At 42.9% G+C, this 26,078-nt stretch overlaps 1 protein-coding gene across 1 annotated transcript; it reads right to left on the bottom strand.

Annotated features, from left to right (window-relative positions):
• Positions 1–23,443, bottom strand: STRADB (STE20 related adaptor beta). The gene is made up of 10 exons (XM_065412986.1): positions 23,351–23,443; positions 14,678–14,777; positions 13,696–13,817; positions 13,105–13,213; positions 12,475–12,598; positions 7,005–7,176; positions 6,346–6,450; positions 1,377–1,606; positions 702–744; positions 1–190 (listed from the first exon to the last, which is right to left on the bottom strand). Exons 1-10 carry the CDS (start codon positions 23,441–23,443, stop codon positions 38–40), a joined length of 1,251 nt encoding a protein of 416 aa, XP_065269058.1. The 3' UTR covers positions 1–37.
• Positions 23,444–26,078: the final 2,635 nt, after the last annotated feature.

Here is a 26,078-nt window from a genome sequence, read left to right as displayed (position 1 = left end):
TTGAAGCATGGGGGAGGTATGATGGTTTGTCATTGTTTTAAAAGTCCCACTCTATGTCTCTTTCATTTGGGTAAAAACACCCAAACTCAGGCCTGCTTGCTCTTGAGGGCAGTGGCAAGAATTGTGGTCTATTGTGTTGGATAGGAGGTGGCAACAGTGAAAGTAAGGAACTCCTTGTTTGTTCTTTTACCTGAGGGAAAAAACCAAACAGGATAAAATAGTGCTGTACGTACAAGTCCACTGAAACACTGTGTACATCTTTACTAAAAGTGCATGAAGGGGTATAGCAGCAGCCTTGTGTGCTATAATGCTGGCGAAGGCAGAGTTTGAGACTAGCTTCGTCACTCCAGAGTAGATTGACCACAAATGTCTGTAAATTTGTAGTCAAGTTAAATGATTAGCTTGACTTAAAATGTGGTTTTTCAACCAAAATATCTCAATGGTTAAGCTCACTTCAATAAATTTTAATCCTTTAAATAAGCTTTCAAATTTCATTTAACAGAGGACACGATTGCTGTGTTATGCATTGCACAAGATTCTAGATGATATGACATTTTGTAAAAGAGCTGTCTGCAGCATCCTGGCAGTTAGAGGGTGATTTTACTTTACAACTGCTTTTACTTTACCCAACTTTTTAATATGTTGCCATTTACTTAGGCTGCAGTTAACTCATCTCAACAGTAAGAATTTAGTACACTCACCTGTTTGAAGAAAGTGTGTGACAGCAAACTGCTTGCTGATGGCCTGGATCATAAAATGGAAAACACAAGATTATGTTTTGAAAGTAAGTGTTGGTGTTTGTGGAAGATGCCAGATTGACCATGCACTCTAGGCCCTAGGGTTATTTGTCCACTGAACAAGTGCAGCCTGAACAGAGGCAGCACAAGCTTCCTTCATTCTGTGCCTCAACTTTACTGTGAGGGCATTACTAGAGGCAGTGAGTTCATTGATCCAGTACATTCAATTCTCAGCCTCCATAGTAGCCATAAAGTGTTAGAGGGATAAATCATCCTGTTGAAATCTAGCAGAATTTAACAGTTTAAACTAGTTTCTGGAACTAGCCCTTCCTGAGTCTCCTTGCCAAACTGTGGTTTTTCAAACATGTTTTTACAAACAAGCAATCCATTATCCAAGAAAGCTTCAAAATCAGTGATGAAATAGGATTTTAAAAGCATGTCGAAGATCATTCTTCAGACCAAGACAATGTTGGCCTGGCACTTTGATAATTTAGTGTTGTGAAAAGAAACCCAGACGCACTTCATCTTAACATTGAATTTGTCAGTTGTATACGACTTAGTAGATTCGAAGTTCACCTTAGATTATGCTATATCTTATGTTAAAGTGACAGTGAATATTAGTGTTCAGAAGTAAGTTACCTTTTCTCGGGGTCCTGTTGCAAACAGAGTTCTACCAAGTTGTGAAAAGCAGGGGAAAATGTTTTTGAGGAGGGAGTTTGCAATCTCTCACTAGTCATTGTGTGCGTCATGCTTTCACCAATTCCAGAATCCACACCTGACTGTGAATTCTTCATTCTGGATTCCCCACATGGGAAGGTATTTATATCCCAGGGACAATAAGTGGGACCTTTCAGCTTATGCAGCAGCATCTGGTAGAAGGGAAAGACAGTATAAGAGTCCAGTGGCTGTATTAGCCTCTAGAGGCTGTGATGAATTGGCAGTATGTTTGTACAACTTATGAAATCTGATTGATATTATGAAAAACTGAGTTCCTCTATGTGGATCTACCACTTCTGACAGGTTCTATAGCAACTTCACAGCAAACAGGACAGTGGGAAATACCTGAGGTTAACCACAGTACTTAAACCCAACAAAGATTATGATGCAAAGCAGCTGCATCCTTAAGAAAACCAGTTTGAGCCTAACTCCCTGAAGAGAGGGGGTAGATAGGAGTAGTGGAAACTTACCCAAAAGACAGAACCAAGGAGCAGGGTGTGGTGTTTAAAACCAAACCAGACAGGAAAAGGAAGCCTTGGACAGGAGAGAGCAAGGTCACAGAAGCTGTGGGAGAGATCACCCACCATGTAACCCCCTGTACGAGGCAAGGGATACAGGTTGAACATCTCTAGTCCTGCACTCTCTGGTCCGGCAACATCTGGGGTCTGGCATGATTTTAGTTAGCCAGATGTCTGCTTATCGTGGGTGGGGCCAAGTTTCCTGCGATCCAGCAAAGTCCCGCCAGTCCTGGCTCTCAATGTTCTGTGCTGTTGTTTAGCTCTAATTGACCCCTAAATATATCTTCTAAGAGACCAGCAAGCAGTGGAAGTGTTGGTAATGCTGCTAAGCGTAAGCATGTGCCAATATCCATACAGCAAAAGGTGGAATTGCTGCAGAAATTGTAAAAGGGCACATTGGTATGTGCCTTGTGTGAGTTTTACAATATAGGGCCATCTACAGTGTATGATTTGAAGAAACAAAAGAATCAAATTGTAGCGGGGTGGTCACCTGCTCCTGCCCTGAAGGGCTTGAAATCAGCCCTGGGAGAGGGCTGCTGCTAGGAAAAGCAGCAAGCCTTGACTGATTGGGGAACCAGCCACAGATGTGGCCACGCCCCAATCAGGGCCCAGCTGGCCCTTATAAGAGGGCAGTGAGCCAGGAGCACACAGAGAGTCCCTTTCTAGCAGTAGAGAGGGGAGGACTTGGCAGGTACCGGAGTAGAGCAGTGCTGGGGAATAGGGCAAGGGAGCCGGGGAGCTCCTGCCTGGAAAACCCCCAGGCTGCAGGCCTTGTCTAAGGCCCAATAGGTACTGGGGTTACAGGGGTGCAGCCCGGGGGTAGGCAGAGGCAGCAGGTTCAAACCCCCTTTGCCGGTGATGAGAGGCATTTACACTGCAGTCTGCCCCAGTGAACGGGGGCTAGATCGAGACTGGCAGTAGCCATAGTCTGAGGTGAGGTGGGGATAGAGGGTGGGGGTTCCCCGGGGAGGGGAGACCCAGATCTGTGGGGGTATTGCCAGGGGGCAGCACCCCGGCCTGAAAGGGGCACTGGGGTCCAGGAGGGACTCGGGCCCAGTGGCAAGCAGGTCACTGGCCTCAAGTGGGCGCTCCGGAGGCTGGAAATGCTAATTCCCTGGACGACCAGCGGGAGGCGCCACAAGGGTGAGTCCCACCCTGTAACACAAATCCTTAATTTTTTTGCTGAAAGTGACAGTAAAAAAAAGTATGAGTGTCCATAAGACATTGAAGGAGGGGAAAAGCAGTGATTTAGATAGTGCGCTTATACATTGGTTCAAGCTTCATAGGAACAAAGGTGTTAGCATTTCAGGTGAGATGATGATGGCACAAGTAAAAATATTCCACAAAGAACTTAACCAGCAGCATGAGTGTGACTATTTGCAAGGATGGCTTCAGAAATTTAAAAACTGGCATGGCATTAGTCTATGTCATGTGTGCGGTGAAAAAAGAAGTGCAGATACGGAAGCTACCGCTAAGTACGATGACGAATTTGCACAGTTAGTTGCAAATGAGAAGTTATCCGCTGGGGGGGTATACAATGCCGATGAAACTGCTCTTTATTGGCACTGTATGCCTAAAAAAAACCATTGGCTACTGATGCAAAGGGGTCACCATCTGGTACGAAGGAGTCAAAGAACAGGATAACTGTCTTTGGTTATAGCAACGCAGCAGGCACACATAAATGCAAGCTCATGGTTATTGGGAAAAGTATGAACCCAAGGGCATTCAAAGGGGTGAAAATATTCCCAGTGATATATCATGGCAACAAAAGGGATGGATAACGACTAATCTATGTCTCGAGTGGTTTGAGAAATATTTTGTACTGGAGGCAAGAGCCCATTGCACCTCGGTAGGTCTGGATCCGATGTGCCAAATTGTGCTGATTCTCAACAATTGCTCTGCCCACCCTAACGCAGAGCTGCTTGTCAAAGATAATGTGGTGGGACTGTATTTACCCCCAAACTGTACCTCACTGATTCAGCCTTGTGATCAGGGTACCTTACGATCCCTGAAGTATATGTACAGGCCCGAGTTTATGCACCAATTGCTAGTATCGCTTAATGATAGGAAGAGTTTGACAACATTTAGGAAAGAATTTAACCTCAAGGATATGATTTGGACACTAGCTAGAGCCTGGGAAAGAGTAACTCCATCTACTCAGAAGAATGGATGGCACAAATTGTTGCCAACCCTAATGTTAGAGGACAGTCCTGACGTCAATGACGAGTCCGAGTTCACTGGATTTCAAGTGTCTGAAAACCAAAAAATTGTTAGTGAGTTAATGGACTATGCCAGCGGTATGTCCCACCCTGTAGTGGTTGAGGTGGCCAGGGATTTGGGAGAGGAAAATTTACTAGACTGGATGGAAGTTGACAAAGATGCACCAATTGCTACTCAAATGACGGATGAAGAAATTGTGCAAATGGTACAGCAGGGAAAAAACAAAGATAACAAAGAAGCCAGTGATGGTGATGAAGATGATGATGATCAGAAAAAAATGCTATAGATAAATGGATTCAGTTGGCAACAAATTTAATAGGAGGACTGGAGCAAAGACATTTCATTTCTGAGCAAGAGATCATGTCGCTCTACATGATATGAGAAAAACTCATTAAAGAAAAACCAAAATACATAAGACAAGACAAGCTGGAAGATTGGTTAAAGGTAGCAAAGAGCAGTGGTGAGCAGCACTCTACAGTCGAAAATCCTGTTATCTCCACTTAATCTACCCCAGATATACCTACAGCAGAGACCCCAGATGTAACTCAAATGTAATTTGAGTTAGCAGTTCTTGTCACATCACTTTGGAAGCGGAATTCAGGCAGCATTTTAGGTGAGTAAATTATAGATTTACCTGTATTATCATCTTTCTTTTTCATATTATTTTATGTTTTTTATGCTTTATCTACATATTTCCTTGTGTCAATAGAGTAAAATTGTGTAACTACTCTAACACTTTTGTTATGAAGAGAGTCGGTAAGCCTTGGCTAGGTGGTGTTGCAAGCGTTGTTCCATTTATTTGCCTCAGCGAGATAAAAATAAAAAGAGACTCGCTCACTACAATATTGACCTCCCATGGTTTGGCAAATTCTCTGGTTCGGCACTGGTCAGGTTCCGAGGGTGCCAAACTAGAGAGGTTCAACCTGTACCGTGCCTTCCTGGATATCAATGGTCCCTAAGGACTCCCAGGGGAAGGGTGAGCTAGAAAGTGGCATTGTAGTTAAGATGTTTGTTTTGTATGATCTACTCATCTTGGCTTTGTATGATTTAGTATTGAAAAAGAGCAAATGTGTGAGTGTGTGTGAACTGCTTCTGGAAGAGGGTGTGTAAGTATGGGGGAGTCCAAAGAGTCATCATTGTGCTCAGAGGGGCTAGGCAGCTGGACAGGTGGTTCCTTCTTTCAGAAGTGTGTCACACAGGTGTGTGCCTCGGGCAAGGGTTCTCAGGACAAATGTTTTGGTGGCCTCAGAGTGCGGCCACCAACTCTTGCTGTTGGCCACTCTCACACTTTTTCCTAAAATACTTAATTAGCTTTAGGAAAAACAAATAAATATGCACATATATATGTCCAAATCATTATAATTTTTTCCCTAGATAGTCTGTTGTGAAAAATGATATTAACAAACATACAAGTATTGCTTTTCACAACAGACTTACTCAGACCTGTCAAGCCTCGGAACAAATTAAGCTCTGGATGGGGGGCGGGGGAGACAGCAGGGGCCAGGAACAATGGGGGTGGGTGGGAGGCAGTGGGGAGCTGGAGCACGAAGCCCTGTGGCCAGAACCTGCTACCCCACTGCCCTGCCACTCCAGGGCTGAAGCCCCAAGCCTGAGCCCAACAGCCCCTGGGAAGGTGGGGAACTCACCGGCTGCCTGGTTCTCCAGCACTGTGCCCCAGGTGTTTCCAAAGGGGGGACAGGGCCCAACCCCTGCTGGCACCCCAGTAATCAACACCAAGACGGTGCATCCAGAAGCAACAGGGAGGGGCCACTCGTGACTTTGTTCCCCCTTCCTCCCCATATAACAGCCCAGGAGGCTGTAGCCGCAAGAAAAGCCCCTGGTGACCACATGCAGCCATGGTGGTCATATTTGAGAAACACTGGCCTAGGGCCCATAAAATTGTGGTAGTGGCTGTACTCTGGTCAGGATCCAGGGACAGAGTTTTTGTAATAGGACCTTTCAGAAAAAACAGGAGTTGGAAGCTCCTTTGCCCTAGGAAGCAGCATGTATGTTTTAAATTTAAAAAAAAAAAAGAAAAAGTGCCACCCTTTAATATATTTCGTAGTAACTTTATTATTAGACAGTATCTGTAAGAGAAAAATAGTCCTGTGAATGAAGTTTTGAGAAGGATTTAGGAGTATTTAATGTTTTACCTTTGCACGAGGTATATCCTGAAATGGTACATATCCATTGGCTAATTCACATGCTGTTATCCCCACACTGTAAATGTCAGACTTCACATTATACCCATACAAATCCTGTGGGAGAGAAAAAGCATTATATCAACACACTGGGAACTACTGAATATGTACTGCAAAAATATGCATATGCAAATATACTGTAGATATAATACAGTTTCAGGACCCAATCCTAATATTCCATAGCCAACAAGTTGTGGGTGAGCTGCTTATATAAGATTGGGCCCTCTGAGTGTAAGAATGATTTAATGCACACAGCTCTTGTTAATAGATTTCATAGTTGATATTTGTACAGAAGAGAGAGTTAAGTCAATGCAATTATTTTCAGGTTTCCATGGGAAAAAAATGTGTCCATTAAGATCACGTCCTTTAGAACCTTTGTAACAAACAGGCAAGAGGTAAAGACATTAAGCTACGTGGGTCCACCATAAAGCCACAATTTATTTTAAGGTTCCTAAACAAGTTGTACACAATCTAGTTTGGAAGTTGCAAATATATCGCCTTTATGGCTCTTTCACAAACTTTAAAAAAAGGAAACTACTAAGTACAAACTTTAAAAAAAGGAAACAGCCATATCCAGAGACTCAAGGCAAAATTAACTGGTTTATACTGACCTGTCTCAGTAGCTCAGGACTCAGCCAAGGAAGTACTGAAGTACTAAAATGGGGAAAATCATACACAACCTTTGACCTCTGTCCATTGTTAACTAAACTGTAGAGATGATTTAAGCCAGACAGAGAAACCAGACCATCCCCTGAAATCAGAATGTGGCTAGCTTTCATATTCCTGAAACAAAGTGATAAAATGTAGTAAAAAAAAAATCATTCAAATGAATGTTACTTATTACACTACAGTAGAAAGCCTGCCATATATTTATAAAATATTTCTGAGATAGCCTGACCACGTCATCATGCTATAGCCGACTGAGACGCATGTTAAAGATGGGTGAAGAGAAACTGTATAAACACAATCTCTTATCCAAAATGCATGGTTAAAAAACCCTGACTTTGCAATCTGAAGCCTTTATATGGTGTTCATTCTAAAAATTGGAGTTTTTCCTGTATATAAAATCCCCGCCCCCAAACAAAATTTTTTTTTGAGTACACACACACACACGGTGCCTCACTGAAAGAGTTTTGAAACACTATTTGAAAAGGTAGATATCAAAGCTAAGGTTCTGCCTGCCACCATAACTATGTCTCCATTAGCATTCACATACACTGGCATACAGGTATTCTAATACAACAAATTAAATTCTCCCCAATAGTCAGTTTTATTTGTAGTCAAATACTCCCTAATGGAGGAGATAGTCAAGCCAGAATGTATGTAAAGTATACATAGGTCCTCTGTCTGTGTCAGTGAATATGGTACTCTGGCACCTGCAGTCAACGAGTACAGTGAATGGGGGTAAAGGTGCATCCACAGAGTTATACAAGAAAAAATGAGGTACATATATTGGGGCATCTGCATAGAGAGGCGGTCAATGTGGAATAATTGGTTTATAATGGATTTGGGGGGATGGGGAAGGAGACATTCTCTGAACTCTATTCCAGAGTTAAGATACAAGATGCTGTTATCTCTAGAGCAGGGTTGGGTCTTTAGCTAGTGTTCAGTGATTTGCATGTCAGATACAGTGAACACTGTATAAGAGAATAGATACAGAAGAATGGATGTTGGATATGTAAAGGGTGGGCAGAAATATAAAGTTTCTGGTCTACAGGCTGAGGTGAAAAAGGAGATGAAGTCCAAATTAAGGTTTGTTTATGAATTATTCCTATGCATTTCAAGACTTGCCTTATTTTTAAATCTGTAACTTCCTAATAAGGCCCTATTTTTAGTTTATGGTAAACATATTTCCAGTTTTGAAGCAGCATCATTGTGCCACTTCAAATTTCTGGTAAATTCACAATTTGATAGAAGCTTCAAGTTAAAGAACCAACAAGAAGTTTGCTTAAGACCAGACTGTTCTTGGAAGTAAGAATTTGTGTTGGAAACTTGACTTCCACTATAAACCATGAAGTCTGATATTAAATAGTCAGGACTAGTATAAAACAAATGTGGAGCTTCTGGACAAAGCTGTTACTTTTAAAAATAAGATGTTAAGAGAAGTTCAGGCTTTTTAGAAGTCTTTGGGAAAAGTGAACAATCTTTTTGGAATTCCATAGCTCAAAAATGCTTTCACTATGAATCCTCCTCTTATTAGAAGCCATATGAAAATTTTGAACAAATGAAGTTTTTTAGGAAACTGTGGAGTTAGGTTTCAAGTGTCTTTTTTTTTAAGATTAGAAAGCTGTTATAACCATAACTAGGAAGTCAATGCTGCAACCTGTTGACTAATATACACTAGCTAGCATACATATATATTATGTTGATAATACTACCCACAATATATGTTCCAAGCATTTCAGTATACATAATATTAAGCATTAATATAGCAGTTATATAGCCCAAATTGGCCTGTACCTTTATTATAATTCTGTTCACTTATGCTAAGTATTCCATAATAGCTTGCATTAGCTGAAGTAAACTTTGGCTTACAAAGATAGGAAAACTGTCAGTATCAGGACATTTAATTGTTTTGTCATAGCAACAGAAAGGGAGTTACCCTCACAGACCTATTTATCCTGCTACAAGCCTAGGAGGTGTCTTTACACACTTTAATACCTCGAATGCATGGGTTCAGAACAAGAGATAACAGGATACACCATGGTACCAGAAACAAACAAGATAAAAAGCTGATTAATTCAATACAGTTGCAGGTGAAGTATACAGTTCCTTTTTCTGGTAGACAAGTAAGTTATAAAAAGATGACTTCAGGGATGTAACTTTGGGGAGCACACCTTCTGTGTAAGGTGAATGTGTAATATTGCTGCACAGGACTGTCCTTTGGAGACTAGCATTGTATAGAACAGATTTTCCTGTACTATATTAATAAACCTGACAATGGTTATTTGGACTCTTGATTATATTTCATAACAAACAAAAGTGTGGTCAAGCAACTGATTACACTGCTCTACAGCCAAAATGCTTCTGAAATAAATGTAGTCAAACTTTACTAATTCTGGGTCACTGAGAACGAAAATGATGCTTAAAATTGTTGATTGGCTCTAGTTTTCAAGATATGCTATTGGGTCAGTATATACGACCCTTGACTTGGGAATGGCGGAGGATAAGTGAGTTATAAAGGGAAGGGATCTCAATTTAAACCAGAAATGACTAAAATACATCTTTGACTGGATCTATGAATAAATCTATGACTGGGTTTGGACAGTACTTGCTTTTTAGGCAAAACAATGAATGATGCAATCTGAAGCTGGTATTGCCTCATACATGATATGAATTGCATCATGTTATTCCTAGAAGTCATGGATGATGCAATCCTAACAAAGCTTACATCATTCTGCTGAACAAATTGCCCTATATCAGCTCTAGAAATCATACAGTGTCGTGCTCTCTTATTTGTCAGTGTTTGATTTTGCAAAGGGACACATTTCTGTTTAGCCAAAGTGAGCAGAGATGCCTCGTACTTGTGTGAACAGTGCAGATAACTTCTGCTATGTTTGTGGTGAAGTGACTTTTGCATCACAAAAGCACAGTATAACCACTATGGTTAAGAAAGCCTATCACCTTTATTTTGGCTGCAAAATTGGAGATCAGGACAAGAGGTGGGCCCCACACATATGCTGCAACACTTGTGCAACAAATCTTTGCCAGTGGTTGAACAGGAAAAGGAAATCTATGCCTTTTGCAGTGCCAATGATTTGGAGAGAGCCAACAGATCATACCAGAAATTGTTACTTCTGCATGGTGCCTCCAGTTGGGAAAGGTGTGTCAAAGAAGAAAAAGTGGACTGTGCATTATCCAAACATTCCATCAGCTATACGCCCAGTACCCCATGGAGAAGGACTGCCGGTTCCTGATGCACCAGAATCATTCTCACTTGAGTCAGATGAGGAAGAGGAAGAGGATGAAACTTCTGGTCCTGAACCATCAATGTCACAGGACCCACATTTTCTCTCATCCTCCTCCTCTGAACCACACCTCATAACACAAGGTGAACTGAATGACCTTGTCAGGGATTTGGACCTACCCAAGAGTAAAGCAGAGCTGTTGGGCTCCAGCCTACAGCAGTGGAATCTCCTGGCAGGTGATGTTAGGGTTTCCATGTTCCGTGACCGTCAAAAGGATCTTGTCCCATTCTTCTTCATGGAAGGTGATCTTGTAGCCTGCAACATCATCGATGGTGTGATGGCAGCCCTCAACATCGTTCACGATCCAGATGAGTGGAGACTGTTCATTGATTCATCGAAGACGAGTCTTAAAGCTGTTTTACTGCATAATGGCAATGTTTTGCCATCAATTCCAGTTGGTCATGCAGTCCATATGAAGGAAACCTATGACAACATGAAACAACTTTTGAGGTGCATAAACTATGACCAACATCAGTGGCAGCTTTGTGGCGATTTGAAGGTTGTTGCTCTCTTGCTTGGTCTGCAGACTGGATACACAAAGTACTGCTGTTTTCTCTGCGAATGGGATAGTCGTGCAAGAGATTCCCACTACATCAAGAAAGATTGGCCACTCCGACAGTCATTGGAGCCTGGGAGGAAAAGTGTTCAGCATCCACCACTTGTTGAATCAAGGAAGATTTTGTTACCACCCTTACACATCAAGCTGGGTCTGATGAAGAACTTTGTCAAGGCCATTGACAAAACACAAGCAGCTTTCAAGTACCTCCGTGGAAAATTTCCAAGGTTAAGTGAAGCTAAGATAAAGGAAGGTGTCTTTGTTGGTCCTCAGATTCGTGAACTTCTTCGAGATGATGCATTTGACCATGCACTGCATGGCAAGGAAAAGACGGCATGGAAAGCCTTCCAGTTAGTGGCAATAAATTTTCTCAGAAACAACAAGGCAGACAACTACAGGTTGTTGGTGGAAAACCTCCTCAAGGCATACAAAAGCCTGGGTTGCAACATGTCACTAAAGATACATTTTTTTTGCACTCTCATCTAGATTTTTTTCCACCGAACTGCGGAGCAGTGAGCGACGAGCACAGCGAGCGATTTCACCAGGACATTGCAACAATGGAGAAACGCTATCAGGGCAAATGGAGCCCATCAATGCTTGCAGACTATTGCTGGACAGTGACAAGAGATGCTCCATTTAATGAATACAAGAGACAAGCCAAGAAGCGCCGAGTAGACACTGAATAGGACTAAACTATGTACAGAATAGTTTTTTGCCTTTTGTTTCATAATAAGTTTTATTTATATAACCCTTTTGCTGATTTTTAAAGTGTTACATAAACAGGACAGGTGAAATATTATCATGTAAAGCAACCATAAACACATGAAAATACCTGGGTTTACAATTTATGATTAAAACTCTACTATCTACACAATATACATAGACATACAATATCTTAGAAACAGTAGCCAATCAGTTGTTTTAATTGTCATATTTGAATTCAGCACATCAAAATACATAATAAATAGCACATTTTATCTCTGAAGCAGACGACTTCTCAAAAATTGTAGACCAGTGTTATACAATTTAGCAACAAACTCCATAACACTACTGAAAACTTAGAGTGCTTTACATCTCCAAAGCACTGTATAAACAGTAAAAGATGACCAAGCAAGTGCTCCCATTCATCCAGCCCCCCCGTAAAAGAACAATTAAATTGAATAGCAACACATTTAGAATGGATAAGGGGAAGTTATTTACAAAGCATTATAGTTCAACCTCTGCAATGTACTGCTGCAGAAAGTCATTGTGGCAGGAAGGCTCAAAAGTGATTAGACATTTTATAGGAACAAAAGTAGTATCTTCAGCTAAACTAGCTATGCCAGAGAGCCTGGAGGGTATCAAACCAAGAAAATGCTCAGAGAAGGACGTGTGTCTACTCCACAGCGCTGAACAATTTGTGAGTAACAAGAGAAATGGGTGTTGAAAGGGAGCTCACTTTCCTCTAAAGCAATCAGGCATAGGCTTCTGGTAAACTGAATAGACTAATGAGTAGCTTCAGTTTGGAAGCTTGTGTGTTGCTATAACTTCTTATCTATGGTATTAATTGTCTCATACCTGTGAATGTAGCCATTTTGGTGCATATAATTTAACCCTCTAACTGCACCAAACAGAATGTTTCCTATCAAAGCTTCACTCATTCCTTCAGGGAAGTAAGTCCTCAGTAGGTGACTAGCTGAATCTGAAAAGAAAAAAAAAATCACGCTAAGCATTCAGGTCTTGTTAGTGATAAATCTTTATTCCTACTACAACACAGCACTCTCTCCACTGTTCATGTACCCCCTAAAAGAAACATTGTTCTCTCTTTACAATGACTTATACAGGGAGGCAACTGCTGAGGAAGAAAGTCACCTCAGAGTATATCACTGAAAGAAAGTGATTCTTCCAGTAGTAAAAGATCACAATGAAGCCTACCACATCCTAAGCCATGTTTCCATGAACTGGAAACCGGCTGTTTCACCCCTATAGCTAATCCACACTGCCTTCTAGGAGAAGCAAAATTCATAAGTCTGGCACAGAGGAACTAGGACACATCCAAGCTCTACAAGAGAAGAGATGCTGAAAGGAAATATAGAATTGCTCTGTCTCGTGCTCTTCCATAGCCACAAGCCTGGTGTTAGGGACTGAGCTATCTAATCCAGAGTTAATTCAGTAAGCTTTTTCCCAAGTTGTAGTTACAATTCTTACTGTAGGCCATGAACGGAGAGATGATCCAAAGCCAGCTGCCAGTAGTAAACACTGTCCAAAGTGTCAGTATGTTGGGGTGCTGGAAAAAGTGGGATAGCACCACCTCATTCTAGAGAATTAAACAAAAGTGAGTAAGTTATTGGAAGATAATTATCTTGACAAAAACCTTAACTACACAGGTCCTCAGTAACTTTAAAAAAGTCAATTTTGTAAATGCAGTTCTACTAGCTAACAAGTTTGGAGTCCCACTATGTAAATTGCAGATGCTTTGCACATCCTGCAATGGAAATTCAAACAAATTGTTGAAGCTTTCAATGTCTATCTGAACTGCTGTTTGTTTATTATTAATTCTGAGCCCCTTATTCTAGTGAAGAGTATAGAGTTTGTGTTTCAAACTGGGATTCCTGCATGACTAGAAATTGTTGTATGGCAGAAGACTTCAGTTTATTCTCTAGTACCTTATCAAGAAGCCACTTAATTTAGTTTGCACCAGTTCATATAACACGGCTGTCTCTGGTACTGGTTAACTGCATATACTCACATACATTATAGTTTCTGTGTCAGACATCTATATAAGTCCCACTGTTTTACCTGTAAAGCTTTCAAATGTTCTTCAGAGCAGCTTTCTAAGTCTGTGATCCTTACAGCCACAAGCGTTCCTGTAGGCGTGTGTCGGGCAAGGTAGATCGAAGTTAAATTGTTGAATCCTCTTCCTGTAACCAGAAGCAAGCCAACTGTCTTTCATTAACATTATAAAAGTTAGTTTTAAAAAGAACCCACAACATTGCTTCATCACTAAGTAGTCAAACAGTCCTAGAATTCTAACAGACTGCTGCTGACTGCAGTGAATCTATGGCTTTAAGGGTGCAGTTAACAACAGTGCATGCTTACATGTAACATCAGCCAGAAAACTAGTCAAGTCATGGTTGTTGCTTCTGTTTAGTCTAATCAAAATTGTTTAAACAAGTCTTACTTCTCAGGACCAATAAAGTGTCTTACAAATGCTGACTACTTTGCTGATGTCCAACTTAAAGAACTACCACCACTGGCACTCATTCTAAACATAGTGATGCAGTACAGCCATATTTAGGACCATCTACCACACCTGTTGACTGATAAGAAACTGTCAAGTGCCACAGCCACCAGAACCGCAATGCTGATTTGCTCTCTACTATATTTACAATCAATGTAACCAATTTAGAGTGGTCACTTATTAAAAAAAATATTAGCAGCAAGATGAGCAGAAAATCTCTTCTCCTAGTTGGAATAGAGATTTCAAATTCAGGCAGGTTTTTGTGTATCTTTGTGAATTTCTACTGTATTTTTTTAAACAGTAAGTGAAATTCACAACACTAGAAAAATAATCAGCTAAGATCAGAGGTCAAGAAGGGTGCAAACATTTAGAGAGATCTTAAAATAGTTTTGGGTGGCTCTATAACAAGGAGAATACATGTTTTCTCAGCTTCTAGTTTTTCCCCTCATGGGATTTTTTTTTAAAATATATATAAAGAATGGCCATTTGCAGGAAAAATCTTGTATGGACAAAGCATATTTCAGCATAGAATTAGAATACCTATTTCCACCTGGAGTTCATAATGGGAGACGTCAGAAGAACAAAGTACCGTTTCATCTCTTCCATATGGATGAATCCAGGATAACTCGGGTTCATCTGCCTAGTAGTAAAAGGATTAGTTTTTAATATTGGTACACACATTTGTGTATGTGTGTGTGTGTGAGTATATGTAAAAATAAATAAATACGCACTAGTGCAAATGTGTGGGGAGAAAAAATCAAGCACTCAATTTTTGAGATTCAAGAAATTAAGGTTCTTCTTTGAGTGCTTGTTCATGTCCATTCCAATCAGGGGTGTGCACGTGCACAGTAGCCGGAAGATTTTCCCATAGCAGCATCCGTCGGGTCGATCTGGGCGCCCCCTGGAATCGCACCTTTATGGTGCTCAATATAGAGCCCTGCCGACCTGCCATCCCCTCAGTTACTTCTTGCCTCCAGTGATGGTTAGCTGGAACTTCCCTGTGCTCTTGTCTCGGCAAGCACATTTAGCAGTCTATATACATAGTTTTCATTAGCTCTGTAGGTTAATTAACTAGTTAGTAGCCCTCAGTGTTAGATTAAGTTTCCTTTGGGGCATGGGTTTCCCCTCCTAAGCTCTCTCGATGCCAGGGCATGCCGGGATCTCCAGGCCTCAAAGGCCTGCAAAGCCTGCAGCAAGTGTATGCCCAGAAGCGATCCTCACACTTCATGTTTGAAGTGTTTAGGAGAGAGTCATCAGAAGGATCGTTGTGCCATCTGCAAGACCTTTCGGCCCAGGACATTAAAGGATAGAGATCAGCGCCTGAAGGTCCTGTTAATGAAGGCTGCACTCAGGGCCAATCAGTGGGAGGGCCAGGAGGGCCATTTGGCCTGGGCCTCAAGCTCAAAGGGGGTCTCAAATTTAGACACTTGTTAATTTTTTGGCATTTGATAAGTTTCGCAACTTGTTTTTAGATGCATCCCTATCGGACCAAAATGTGATGCACTCTCTCAGCTTAGAGCTGCAAATTTAAGCAAATAAGAGATGTGATTTGGTAAAAGACAATTTTTTTGTTAACTGATAAAGATTTTTTCATATTAAAGAGTTAAAAATGTTCATAAATATTAATAAAAATATATCTGTTCTGATGGCACAAGATTAGACCGTGATGAACATGTCCTCTCAGATCAGCTGATTATATAAACAAACCACTACTTGTGGCTGGTGCTGCATCAAGTTTGTGTTGAAAGGCAGAGAATTGTTACATTTCAGTGTCTTTATAGTTTTACGTCTAGTTGACTAAGGAATTATTTGTGTGAGAATTCCTCATTATTATCTTCATATGGTAGCTAAAAGAGGTGACTGGTTGGTTGGTTGAGCCCTAGCTTGGTAGCTTGGCCATCATCATAGGCTTTTATAGTCTATAGGCCCAGATTCAAGGTGAAAATTTGTGAGGACATACATTTGAAATTTTTGGACATTATCCCTCTGTCTGTATCCGTGTCTGTGTTTACTATATATATGTCATCCCTTTGTCTTCAGCTCAGCCTGTTATATTATACCTTGCATGCTTGAGTTTTGATTCAGTGATAAGGATAATAACCTGACTGACTGTTTCATTTTATGTTCTTAATTAGTATTCCTTCATTTTAAGTATTTTCAGCATTTGTGTACCATTCAGCATTTGTGTACATGTTTACAGTAGAAGATTTCAAGTGTAGATAGGCTATTTATTTACAGCAGACTATTTCAAGTGTGGACAGGCTACATATTTACTTTAGAACATTTCAGGTGTAAATCGATCAGATAGATCACTATGAAGAGGAGCTTTGAAAGTGGTGCAAGCAAGAGAGGCGAAAACAACTGAGTGAAGCAGCAGCTAAGAGCTCAAAACCAATAACTTCATTTCTCAAACCACTGGAGAAAACACCTTACCCAACAAACAATAGCACAAATAATGAAAACTCCGCAACTGCAACAGGTGATATTTCAATGCCAATACCTGAACATGAGGATAGTAGTCAAGAAGGAGATGTGCCAACAGTACCAGATGCAGCAGAAGATCCTGTGTACGATCAAGAAACTCAACAGCAACAGGAAGATGTAGATCTTACGCAGCAAGAGCAATTCATGAGTACTACAGGTTTGACTGTAACTGACATTGGAATTAGTGACAAGAGCAATGCTGCTCAAATGCAATCTTTTCTTCAAATTAGTTGTTTTGAAATTCCAAGTAACATTCCACAAGATGCTGATAATCATGCTTTCCCTACTCGTCTGCTGACAAAAACTCTTCCAAATGGTGAGACCTGCACAAGAGACTGGTTATGCTGGAGTATGGAGAAACAAGCTCTGTACTGTTTACCCTGCTTCATTTTGAACAAAAGCGCTGCAAATGCATCAGTTCTCTCTGTTCAATCAGGATGGAGCATCAACAGAGGTTGGAGGAAGTTGAAAGACCGAATACCTTTACATGAGAGTTCAACGTCACACAAAGAAAACTATGTTGCATGGAAATCAGCCAGTAGGGCAGCATCAGCTGAAAGTTCAGTTGAGAATTTACTCTTGACTGAACTCTCTACAGAAACTAATAACTGGAAAAAACTTCTTGAGTGCATCCTGAATGTCATCCTTTTTCTTTCTGAGCGGGGATTGGCTTTTTTGGTTCCAGTCAATGTATTGGTGATCGTGCAAATGGAAACTTTCTAGGCATAGTTGAGCTCCTCAGCAAATATAACCCACTTTTATCAGAGCATGTTAAACGTGTTCGAGAATTGCAAGAGAGTCAAAAGCGCATGCAAGTCCATTATCTCTCCACGCGCATACAAAACGAGTTTATTGAGCTATGTGGGTCATTCGTACAAACAACAATTCTTGAGATTTGAAATGCCAAGTATTTTTCAATCATTGTTGATGCCACTCCAGATTGTTCTCACAAGGAACAGACTACTATGGTTATTCGATATGTTAAGATTGTAGACAGCTCAAAATTTTCAATTGAAGAAAGGTTTATTTTGTTTGATAATTTCACAAGCAAAACTGGAAAAGAAATTGCTGCTCAAGTACTAGCAATTCTAGAAGGTTTTAAGTTAGATTTTCAAGTCTGCATTGGTCAAGCCTATGACAGTGGATCTAATATGGCTGGGAAGTACAAAGGTGTAGAAGCAGTTCTGCTTGAGCATAATTCAAACTGTTTTTTCTCCAGCTGTGGAAATCACACCTAAACCTTGTAGGTGTTGACTGTGCTGAATCATGCAAGGAGGCAATTACTTACTTTGGAACTGTTCAGCAAATGTACAATCTCTTCAGTAGCAGTCCACAAAGGTGGGAAATTCTGAAGCAATATCTTCCTGTTTCACTGCATGGGATGTACAAAATTAGATTGTCTGCACAGATCGATGGTGTTCAACCAGTTGCGCAGCATTTGAATTCAGTCAGAAAGGCTTTAAAGGAGCTTGAATCTCTCAATCTCACTGCACAGGCTCAAACTGAACTTCAGGCTATTCAGAAGCACATGTCCAAATTTGAATGCATTCTGATGTCATCTTTGTGGATGAAGCTACTTACAATGATCCACCAAACTAATCTGGTAATTGAAGCATGCAATGCTACACTTGATGTTGAGAGGGATAACATCAAAAGTCTTATCAATGACATTCAACAGATTCGTGAACAACGGGATGCGATGCTGACTGAGTCCAAATTAGTAGCACAGAATATTGGCATTTCATCTGAGTTCTCCACCAATTGCAACTTACCTACTGAATCCGATGCCCAGCAGCATTATAGGGTCAATGTCTTCCTTGTCACCATTGAGTCTATTCAATCAGGTCTTACACGTCGATTTGAGTCACTGTGATTAATTTGTACCCTTTTTGGGTTTCTCTGGCAGTTCAATAGCCTGAGTAATGAAGATCTACTTTCTGCAGCTGAACAATTTGAGCAACAGTACAACAAAGAAATCTCAAAAGAGCTCAGTGACGAGGTCATCTTCCTCAAACGAATGTATTCCACAAACTTTAAATTGGATTGCAAGCCAAAGGAATTGCTTCAAGAAATACTCGAACTTGGACTCTCTGGGGTGTTTCCTAATATCACAATTGCATTGTGTATTTTTGTCAGTTTGCCTGCGTCAGTGGCTTCAGGTGAACGCACCTTCAATGTGTTGAAGCAGGTAAAGAACTATCACCGTTCAACTATGGGACAAGAGCATTTGAATGGGCTTGCCATGCTTAATATCAACTGTGACATTGCACAAAAGCTAGATTTTTCCTCAATAATTAGTGCATTTGCACAGAAAAAGGCTAGAAAAGCATTTGTTAAATAAAATAATATTCAAATTATGTCTCACTCTATTTTGGTGCCTTATTTTGTTTTCATGTGTCATTTTTTATTTTATTATGGCTAGGGGACTCAAAAGCTGGAAGTGGCCTGGGCCTCTCTGGACCTCTGAGAGGGCCTGGCTGCACTCCGCCACCAGTCCGACCCCAGGTCAACGGACCCTGCTGAGTTCCTCTTCTTCAGTGCGGAGCGCTCCGGCACCGTCAGCATGAGCACCGGGGCCGAGTAAGGACAAGGACTCATGGCACCGTCCTGGCTCCACTCGTGGCTCAAATGCAGCATGCAGGCACCGTTCTCAATCGCTGGTGCCGCAGAAGAAGAAGAGGAGGCCGGAGAGAGGTCGTGCTTCCCCAGCTAGGCCTAAGGAGCCAGCCGTTGTGAGACCCAAGTTGGGCCACACTACTTCTGCTCTACCACTGGTGACAGTCGTGTCGACTTCTGCCAGCATGGAAGGGCGGTTGAGTCTGGACCCTCCTCATTCGCCGAGGCCAAGCTGGGAGCTGCACCTCCCTTCGACTCCGGAGGCATTCGAGGCAGCCCAAGAACTGCTCCATTTCACGGCACTGTTCTCCCCTCCTAGATGAGACAGGTCGCCAGCACTGGTCGCTCTCCATGCACTTTCAAGCGGAAAGCCCGCCATGATGCCCTGTCGATCTCCAACCCCAGCACCATTGGCAGGATCAGGGGTAGCCCCATTGCCACCCAGCACCACCATCCCGACGCCTCCAGCATGGCCTGCACTGGCCCCAGTTGTTTTGACTCTGACGTCTCCAACACTGATGACGGCCCTGGCACAGTCTGCAATTCTGGTGTCAATGATGGCCTCGGCACTGATGACACTTTCGGCAGCGGTGTCACCGTATGCAGTCCCAACACTGAGGGGCGCGATACCATCCGGGTCGGCACTGGCCCAAGAAATCCAGGTGCCGCGGGACCCCTTGTGTGTGGGAGGAAGGGAGCAGCCACCCCTTACGGGGGTCTCTTCCTCATCCTCACCAGATGAGGCGCTGGTGGGCATGGCTACAGCCCCAGCCCTGGAAGACAGGAGGGTCCTACAGCAATTGCTGCGGCGGGTTGCCCAGGGCCTGGGCATTCTGATGGAGGAGGTAGTGGAGTACGCGGATCCAATGGTAGACATCCTTACCCCCCTGGACCTGCACATATTGCCCTGCCTCTTACAAAAACCATCTCTGACACCACAAAAACTTTGTGGCAGACCCCAGCCGCATTGCCCCCTACGGCTAAGTGCAACGAAAGACGCTACTTTGTGCCGTCCAGGGGCTACAAGCATTTGTATACCCATCCCCAACCTGATTCTCTCGTTGTTGATGCTGTCAACCAACGTGAACACCAGGGCTTCTAGGGATCCTCCCTGAAGAATCAGGAGGCAAAAAGGACTCAACCTTTACAGGAGAAAGGTCTATTCCATGGGCGGATTGCAGCTACCCGCGTGATGGCTACGGGCATAGCCCTGAGAAGGGGCTCCTGGTTCCAGGTCTCGGGCCTGCCGTATGAGGTCTAACAGACTATTCAGGACCTCCCAATTGATGGTTTGGCTCTCTTTTCCGAGAAAACAGACATAAGGCTGCATAGCCTAAAGGACTCGAGAGCCACTCTCAAATCATAGTACCTTCATACATCTGCTATGCAGCGGACGTATTTTAGACCACAACCTCCCCCATACTTCTACCAACAGAACCATCAGGACAGTTCCCGGAGGAAGAACAGGAGTGGCAGGAAAAGGCCACACCTGTCATCAGGCCAGGGCTCTAGCCAATCCAAGCCATCTTCCGGCCCAAAACAGGCCTTTTGAAGGTGCGGGCAAGGACAGCACAGCAGAACAAAAACTGGATTTACCCCACCTTATCTTTCGTCCCGATTGTCCCCTTTCTACCGTGCTTCATCCCGTATCACTTCAGACCACTGGGTGCTCCACACAGTAGAGAGGGGATACTCCATCCAATTCTGAGCTCTCCCACCCTCCTTCCCCGTCCCTCTTCAGGGATCCCTCTCATGAGCAACTCCTTATACAGGAGGTGCACTCGCTCCTTTCGCTAGGGGCAGTGGAAGAGATCCCTCGAGCAGAAGGGCAATGGTTTCTATTCTTGGTATGTCCTCGTACCGAAAGCCAAAGGTGGGCTCAGGCCCATCCTAGACTTGCGAGAACTCAACAAGTTCATGAAGAAGCTCAAGTTCCACATGGTCTTTTTGGCCTCCATCATCCCTTCACTGGATCCAGGAGACTGGTATGCCGCCCTTGATTTGAAGAACGCGTACTTTCACATAACAATAACTCAGTCCCACAGGTTTGTGGTGAACAACACCCGCTACCAGTTCACAGTCCTCCTGTTCGGCCTGTCAGCGGCACCTCGGGTATTCACCAAGTGCATGGCAGTCGTGGCTGTGTTCCTGCACAGGCGACAGGTACAGGTGTTCCCATACCTCGACGACTGGCTGATCAAGAGCCGATCCAGAACTCAAGTAGAGACACAAGTCGCCTTCATAAGAGCTTCTTTTGACAAACTGAGCCTGCTACTGAATGAGGGTAAATCAACGCTGTCCCTGGTTCAGAGGATAGAATTTGTAGAGGTGGTACTGGACTCAACATATGCCAGGGCATTCCTTACAGAAGTGAGATTTCGAGCCATGGGTGACATTATTCGAGGTCTCAGACAGTTCCCCACCACCACAGCATGGTACTGCCTGAAACTTCTAGGACACATGGCAGCCTGTACCTACACAGTATAGCATGCCAAACTCAGACTTCGACCTCTTCAGTCATGGCTGGTGTCAGTGTATCAGCCAGGCCAGGACAGTTTGGACAGGATTGTAACCCTGCCTCGCCCGATTCTCAACTCCCTCCTGTGGTGGCTCAACCCGCAGGTAGTATGTGCAGGGGTCCCTTTCACCAGCCCTCAGCCATCCCTCTCGCTAGCGACGGATGTGTCAGACTTGGGCTTGGGGGCACATTTGGGAGACGTCAGAACACACAGCCTCTGGTCTCAAGCGGATCTCGCTCTCCACATCAATGTCAGAGAGCTGAGAGCGGTGCGCCTGGCATGCCAGACTTTCCAAGCACACCTAGCAGGGAGATGTGTATCAGTGATGACAGACAACACCACGGCAATGTTTTATATCAACAAACGGGGGTGCATGTCCTCTCCCCTGTACCAGGAAGCTATCACGCTGTGGGACTTTTGTGTAGACCACTCAATACACCTGCAAGCATCATACCTCCCTGGAGTACAGAACAAGTTGGCGGACCATCTCAGCAGGTTGTCCCACGGCCACGAGTGGTTCCTTCGCCTGGACATCGTGAACTCAATCTTCCATCTATCCTAAGTCGCACTCCAGCGGCAGGGAGCAAAGACTTCACTCATTGGATGTCTGCAGAGCGCTAGCCTTCTACATCGAGAGAACGAAACTATTCCAAAACTCGGTGCAGTTATTCGTGGCAGTGGCAGACAGAATGAAAGGTCTTCCTGCCTCTTCTCAACGGATTTTGTTGTGGATCACATCCTGCATCCGGGAGTGCTACAACCTGGCAGGGGTGCCTGCTCCTTCGATCACTCCACCAGGGCTCAGGCCTCTTCAACGGCGTTCCTGGAGCAGGATCCCACTCAGAAAACCTGCAGAGCAACGACGTGGTCCTCCATGCACACTTTCACCGCACACTACACTATCACCCAGCAGGCCAGCGACGATGCGGCCTTTGGAAGAGCGGTGCTCCAATCAGTGGATGACTCTGACCCCAGCTCCTGAATCTGGGCTTGTGAGTCACCTGATTGGAATGAACAAGCACTCGAAGAAGAAAAATGGTTACTCACTTTGTCGTAACTGTTGTTCTTCAAGATGTGTTGTTCATGTCCATTCCAATACCCACCCTTCTACCCCTCTGTCGGAGTAGCCGGCAAGAAGGAACTGAGGGGGTGGCGGGTTGGAAGGGCTCTATATTGAGTGCCATAAAGGCGCGACTCCAAGGGGTGCCCAGACTGACCTGACAGATGCTGATATTGGAAAATCTTCTGGCTACCGTGCACATACGCGCGTACACACCTGATTGGAATGGACATGAACAACAGTTATGAGAAGGTGAGTAACCATTTTTTTCTATCACAGTATGAGACTTGGCGACATTGTCCATTCAGAATTTTTCTAGTACAGATTGAAGAGTAATGCATTCGGGTTTAGCTGTAAGAAAAATTTGAATAGAAAATACTACATATTCTACCCACAACCTTGCCAAGTTAACATTGCCATAGTAAGCTTAATCTTTGGAAATTCCTGATGTACAGTGCTTGATATTTCTCAGCCTTACATTTTTCCATTTAATTTTGCAGGTTAACTCTTAAATCAATTTGGATTTCTTCTTACCAAGTATTGATGGATGCTATTTTCTGATTGCTTTTCTTGTCTGATTGATTCAACTGTTGTCCGCAGAATACAGGAACAATCCTTGAAATACATAGTACTGTATCAGTAAGTGAACTGCAATGGACGTACTGTAATCAATAGAGTATTATCGGGGGAGGGGAGAGAGGAGACGTTACCCAAAGCTATGTTCCAGTTATCCAGGGCCTCATCAAAAAGAATCCTTGTGCACATCATTTTAGTGCAGTGGTCCCCAAACTTTTTTGCTGATGCTCCCCCTCTTACCTGGTTTTCCCCGCCCCAGGAGCCGGGGCTAGGAGAGGGGCTACAGCCACGGTGGAGAGCCAAGGCAGGGCCCCACTTGGAGCCAGAGCTGCAGCTGGGGCTGCGGTTGGGGCCGGGAGCGGACCTGGGGGCAGAGCGAGGCTGGGTGGCACTCCTTCCCCACTCCCCGGGAGGACTGGCCTGGGCCCCGCCACAACCCCCCAACGTTCTTCCATGCCCCACAGTTTGGAACCACTGTGTCAGATAGTCTCTTGACATAAGTAAACCAGGAACAGAGAGGGTGGAAGAGTCCCCCTGAGAACAGTAGCACTTAAGGGCCCAATGCACTTGCCCTCTTCCATGCCATTTTTCTCTTCTACTAGGACCTTCCTTTCATAGTGGAGGAATACATTGTATAAAATTCCAAAGCTGTTTAAGGTTTTTCTTAATTTAATTTTAATATTAATGAGCCCCACTCTAATAAGAGTGAGCACCAACAGGCTAATCAGCTCTCTGAACTATTCTGTGGTGCTAGAAGAGAAACTCACATTCTCCTGAACCCTTTGCTAGCATCTACATTAGGAATTTGTTATTGTTTACTGCTAGAATCCCTTGAATGGAGTTTTCCCTCAGCAAATAGCAAGAAATTTCACCAGAAGTTTTATTTCATGATACGTGATTGAATTGCAAGGTGCAACTGTCAAAAACTATGACATAAAATAAGCCATATTAAATGTAGACTTACCAAACAAGACATGGAACTGCTTTAGTTCAGGTAAAGGTCATGCACACCCATTTATCCTAAAAATAAAATATTACAGTAATATTAATGGAAAAAAGAAGTATTTCTTCACAAAACGCACAGTCAACCTGTGGAACTCTTTGCCAGAGGATGTTGTGAAGGCCAAGACTATAACAGGGTTCAAAAAAAAAAAACTAGATAAGTTAATGGAAGCTAGGTCCATCAATGGCTATTAGAAGTGTTCCTATCCTCTGTTTGCCAGATGCTGGGAATGGGCAACAGGGGATGGATCCCTTGAGGATTACCTGGTTCTGTTCATTCCCTCTGAAGCACCTGGCATTGGCCACTGTCAGAAGACAGGATACTGGACTAGATGGACCATTGGTCTGACCTAGTATAGCTGTTCTTATGTCAACCCATGACCCAATATTGCAACAAAATCCCAATCTAAATATCAGTCTCTCCTCTTAGTCACAAACTATGGAAAGTCCAACATTTTACATATGTGTCACCAAAGCATCCTCCTCTGCTACTAATTCTGTCAGTAAGTACATAATGGTGAAAGCTTATAGTATGCCTGCGAGTGACTTGCCTACTCTCACCGAAGTTTCTGGACACTAGTCTTAAACAGTTTATAGTGGGTGGCACTGGTCAGACATATTAATTTGTATCATATAGGCAACCTCATCCTATAAGCATTCCCCCCCTTCTAACTCATGTATTTGGAGTCACTCTTTGAACAGGTAGATTGGTTACCTACAAATCAACTACAAGAACAGAGGCACTGAAATAGAAGGAATGGATTCATGGATCATTGACAGTGTGTAGGGAAGAAAACCACACTGTTATTCCAATAGAAAGGAGCATAGCTGTGCTAATCAAGTTCCAGCTACAGACAGTGGAGCTTGCACTCAAGAAAAGCAAGCAAAATTGCATTTCAGAAGTTAACGGAGAGGATAAAACTGCTGTTAGACCCCGTTAGAAAAAAGGGCATCCCAGGCAGGTATACAATCACGTCACTGTACCCCTACTACTTTAGGCTAAAAGACAGCATAATTTAAAAGGAAATTCAGCATTCACCACCAACTCTCATGCCCAGAAAAAAAATTAGGCTATTGGAGTTCTTTGAAAAAATCTGAAAACATGAAAAAACAAAAGTACAATTATACCATCTCCATCTGAAACCTATTCAAGTTGATGAATTGCACAGTGGGAGTAGTAGAATGACTTTAGCAAATGTTATTTTTCTACCCTTCTGTTATCCTTAGCCAAGTTGCTGACCATTGGCCTACTAGAATATGTAGTTCCATTTTGATGTGTAATTGGGTACAGAGAAACAGCATGTCATATAGTATAAAGATGCTCATTCTGTAGTGTGGTAACACCCCATTGAATAGCGAGAGCTGTTGATTATCTATTACTGTATGTTTCTCTAAACAAAAGCTCACTGTTATAATTATTGTGTTGTCCCTGATACATACTTGGCAAGGATTTGTAAACCTGTTAAAATGTCCTAAACAAATATTTTTTTTAAAAATCAGGTGGAGATTGCTTGAAAGATCATAATCTAATTTCTAGTTACCGGCTCATTTTCCCTCCAAAATTATCACTAACCACCAAACATTGGCTCTTGAATTTATAGCATTAGATCAGATCCAATGAGAGATTTTCAAAAAGGCACCAAAGAAATAATCGTGAGTATCCTCAAAACAGATGAGGATTTTT

This window comes from Emys orbicularis, chromosome 11 (genome assembly GCF_028017835.1).
Source record: "Emys orbicularis isolate rEmyOrb1 chromosome 11, rEmyOrb1.hap1, whole genome shotgun sequence".
In the NCBI taxonomy this organism is placed as follows: Eukaryota; Metazoa; Chordata; order Testudines; family Emydidae; genus Emys; species Emys orbicularis.
This window is presented reverse-complemented; position numbering and strand designations above follow the sequence as displayed.

Coding starts and splice junctions, on each gene's coding strand:
- STRADB (XM_065412986.1), bottom strand. CDS start 23,443: ATGTATTTCAAGGATTGTTCCTGTATTCTGCGGACAACAGTTGAATCA. Junction 12,599..13,104: donor CTCTCCGTTCATGGCCTACA/GTAAGAATTGTA, acceptor TTTTCTTTTCAG/ATTCAGCTAGTCACCTACTG. Junction 6,451..7,004: donor GTCCTGAGCTACTGAGACAG/GTCAGTATAAAC, acceptor TCTCTCCCACAG/GATTTGTATGGGTATAATGT.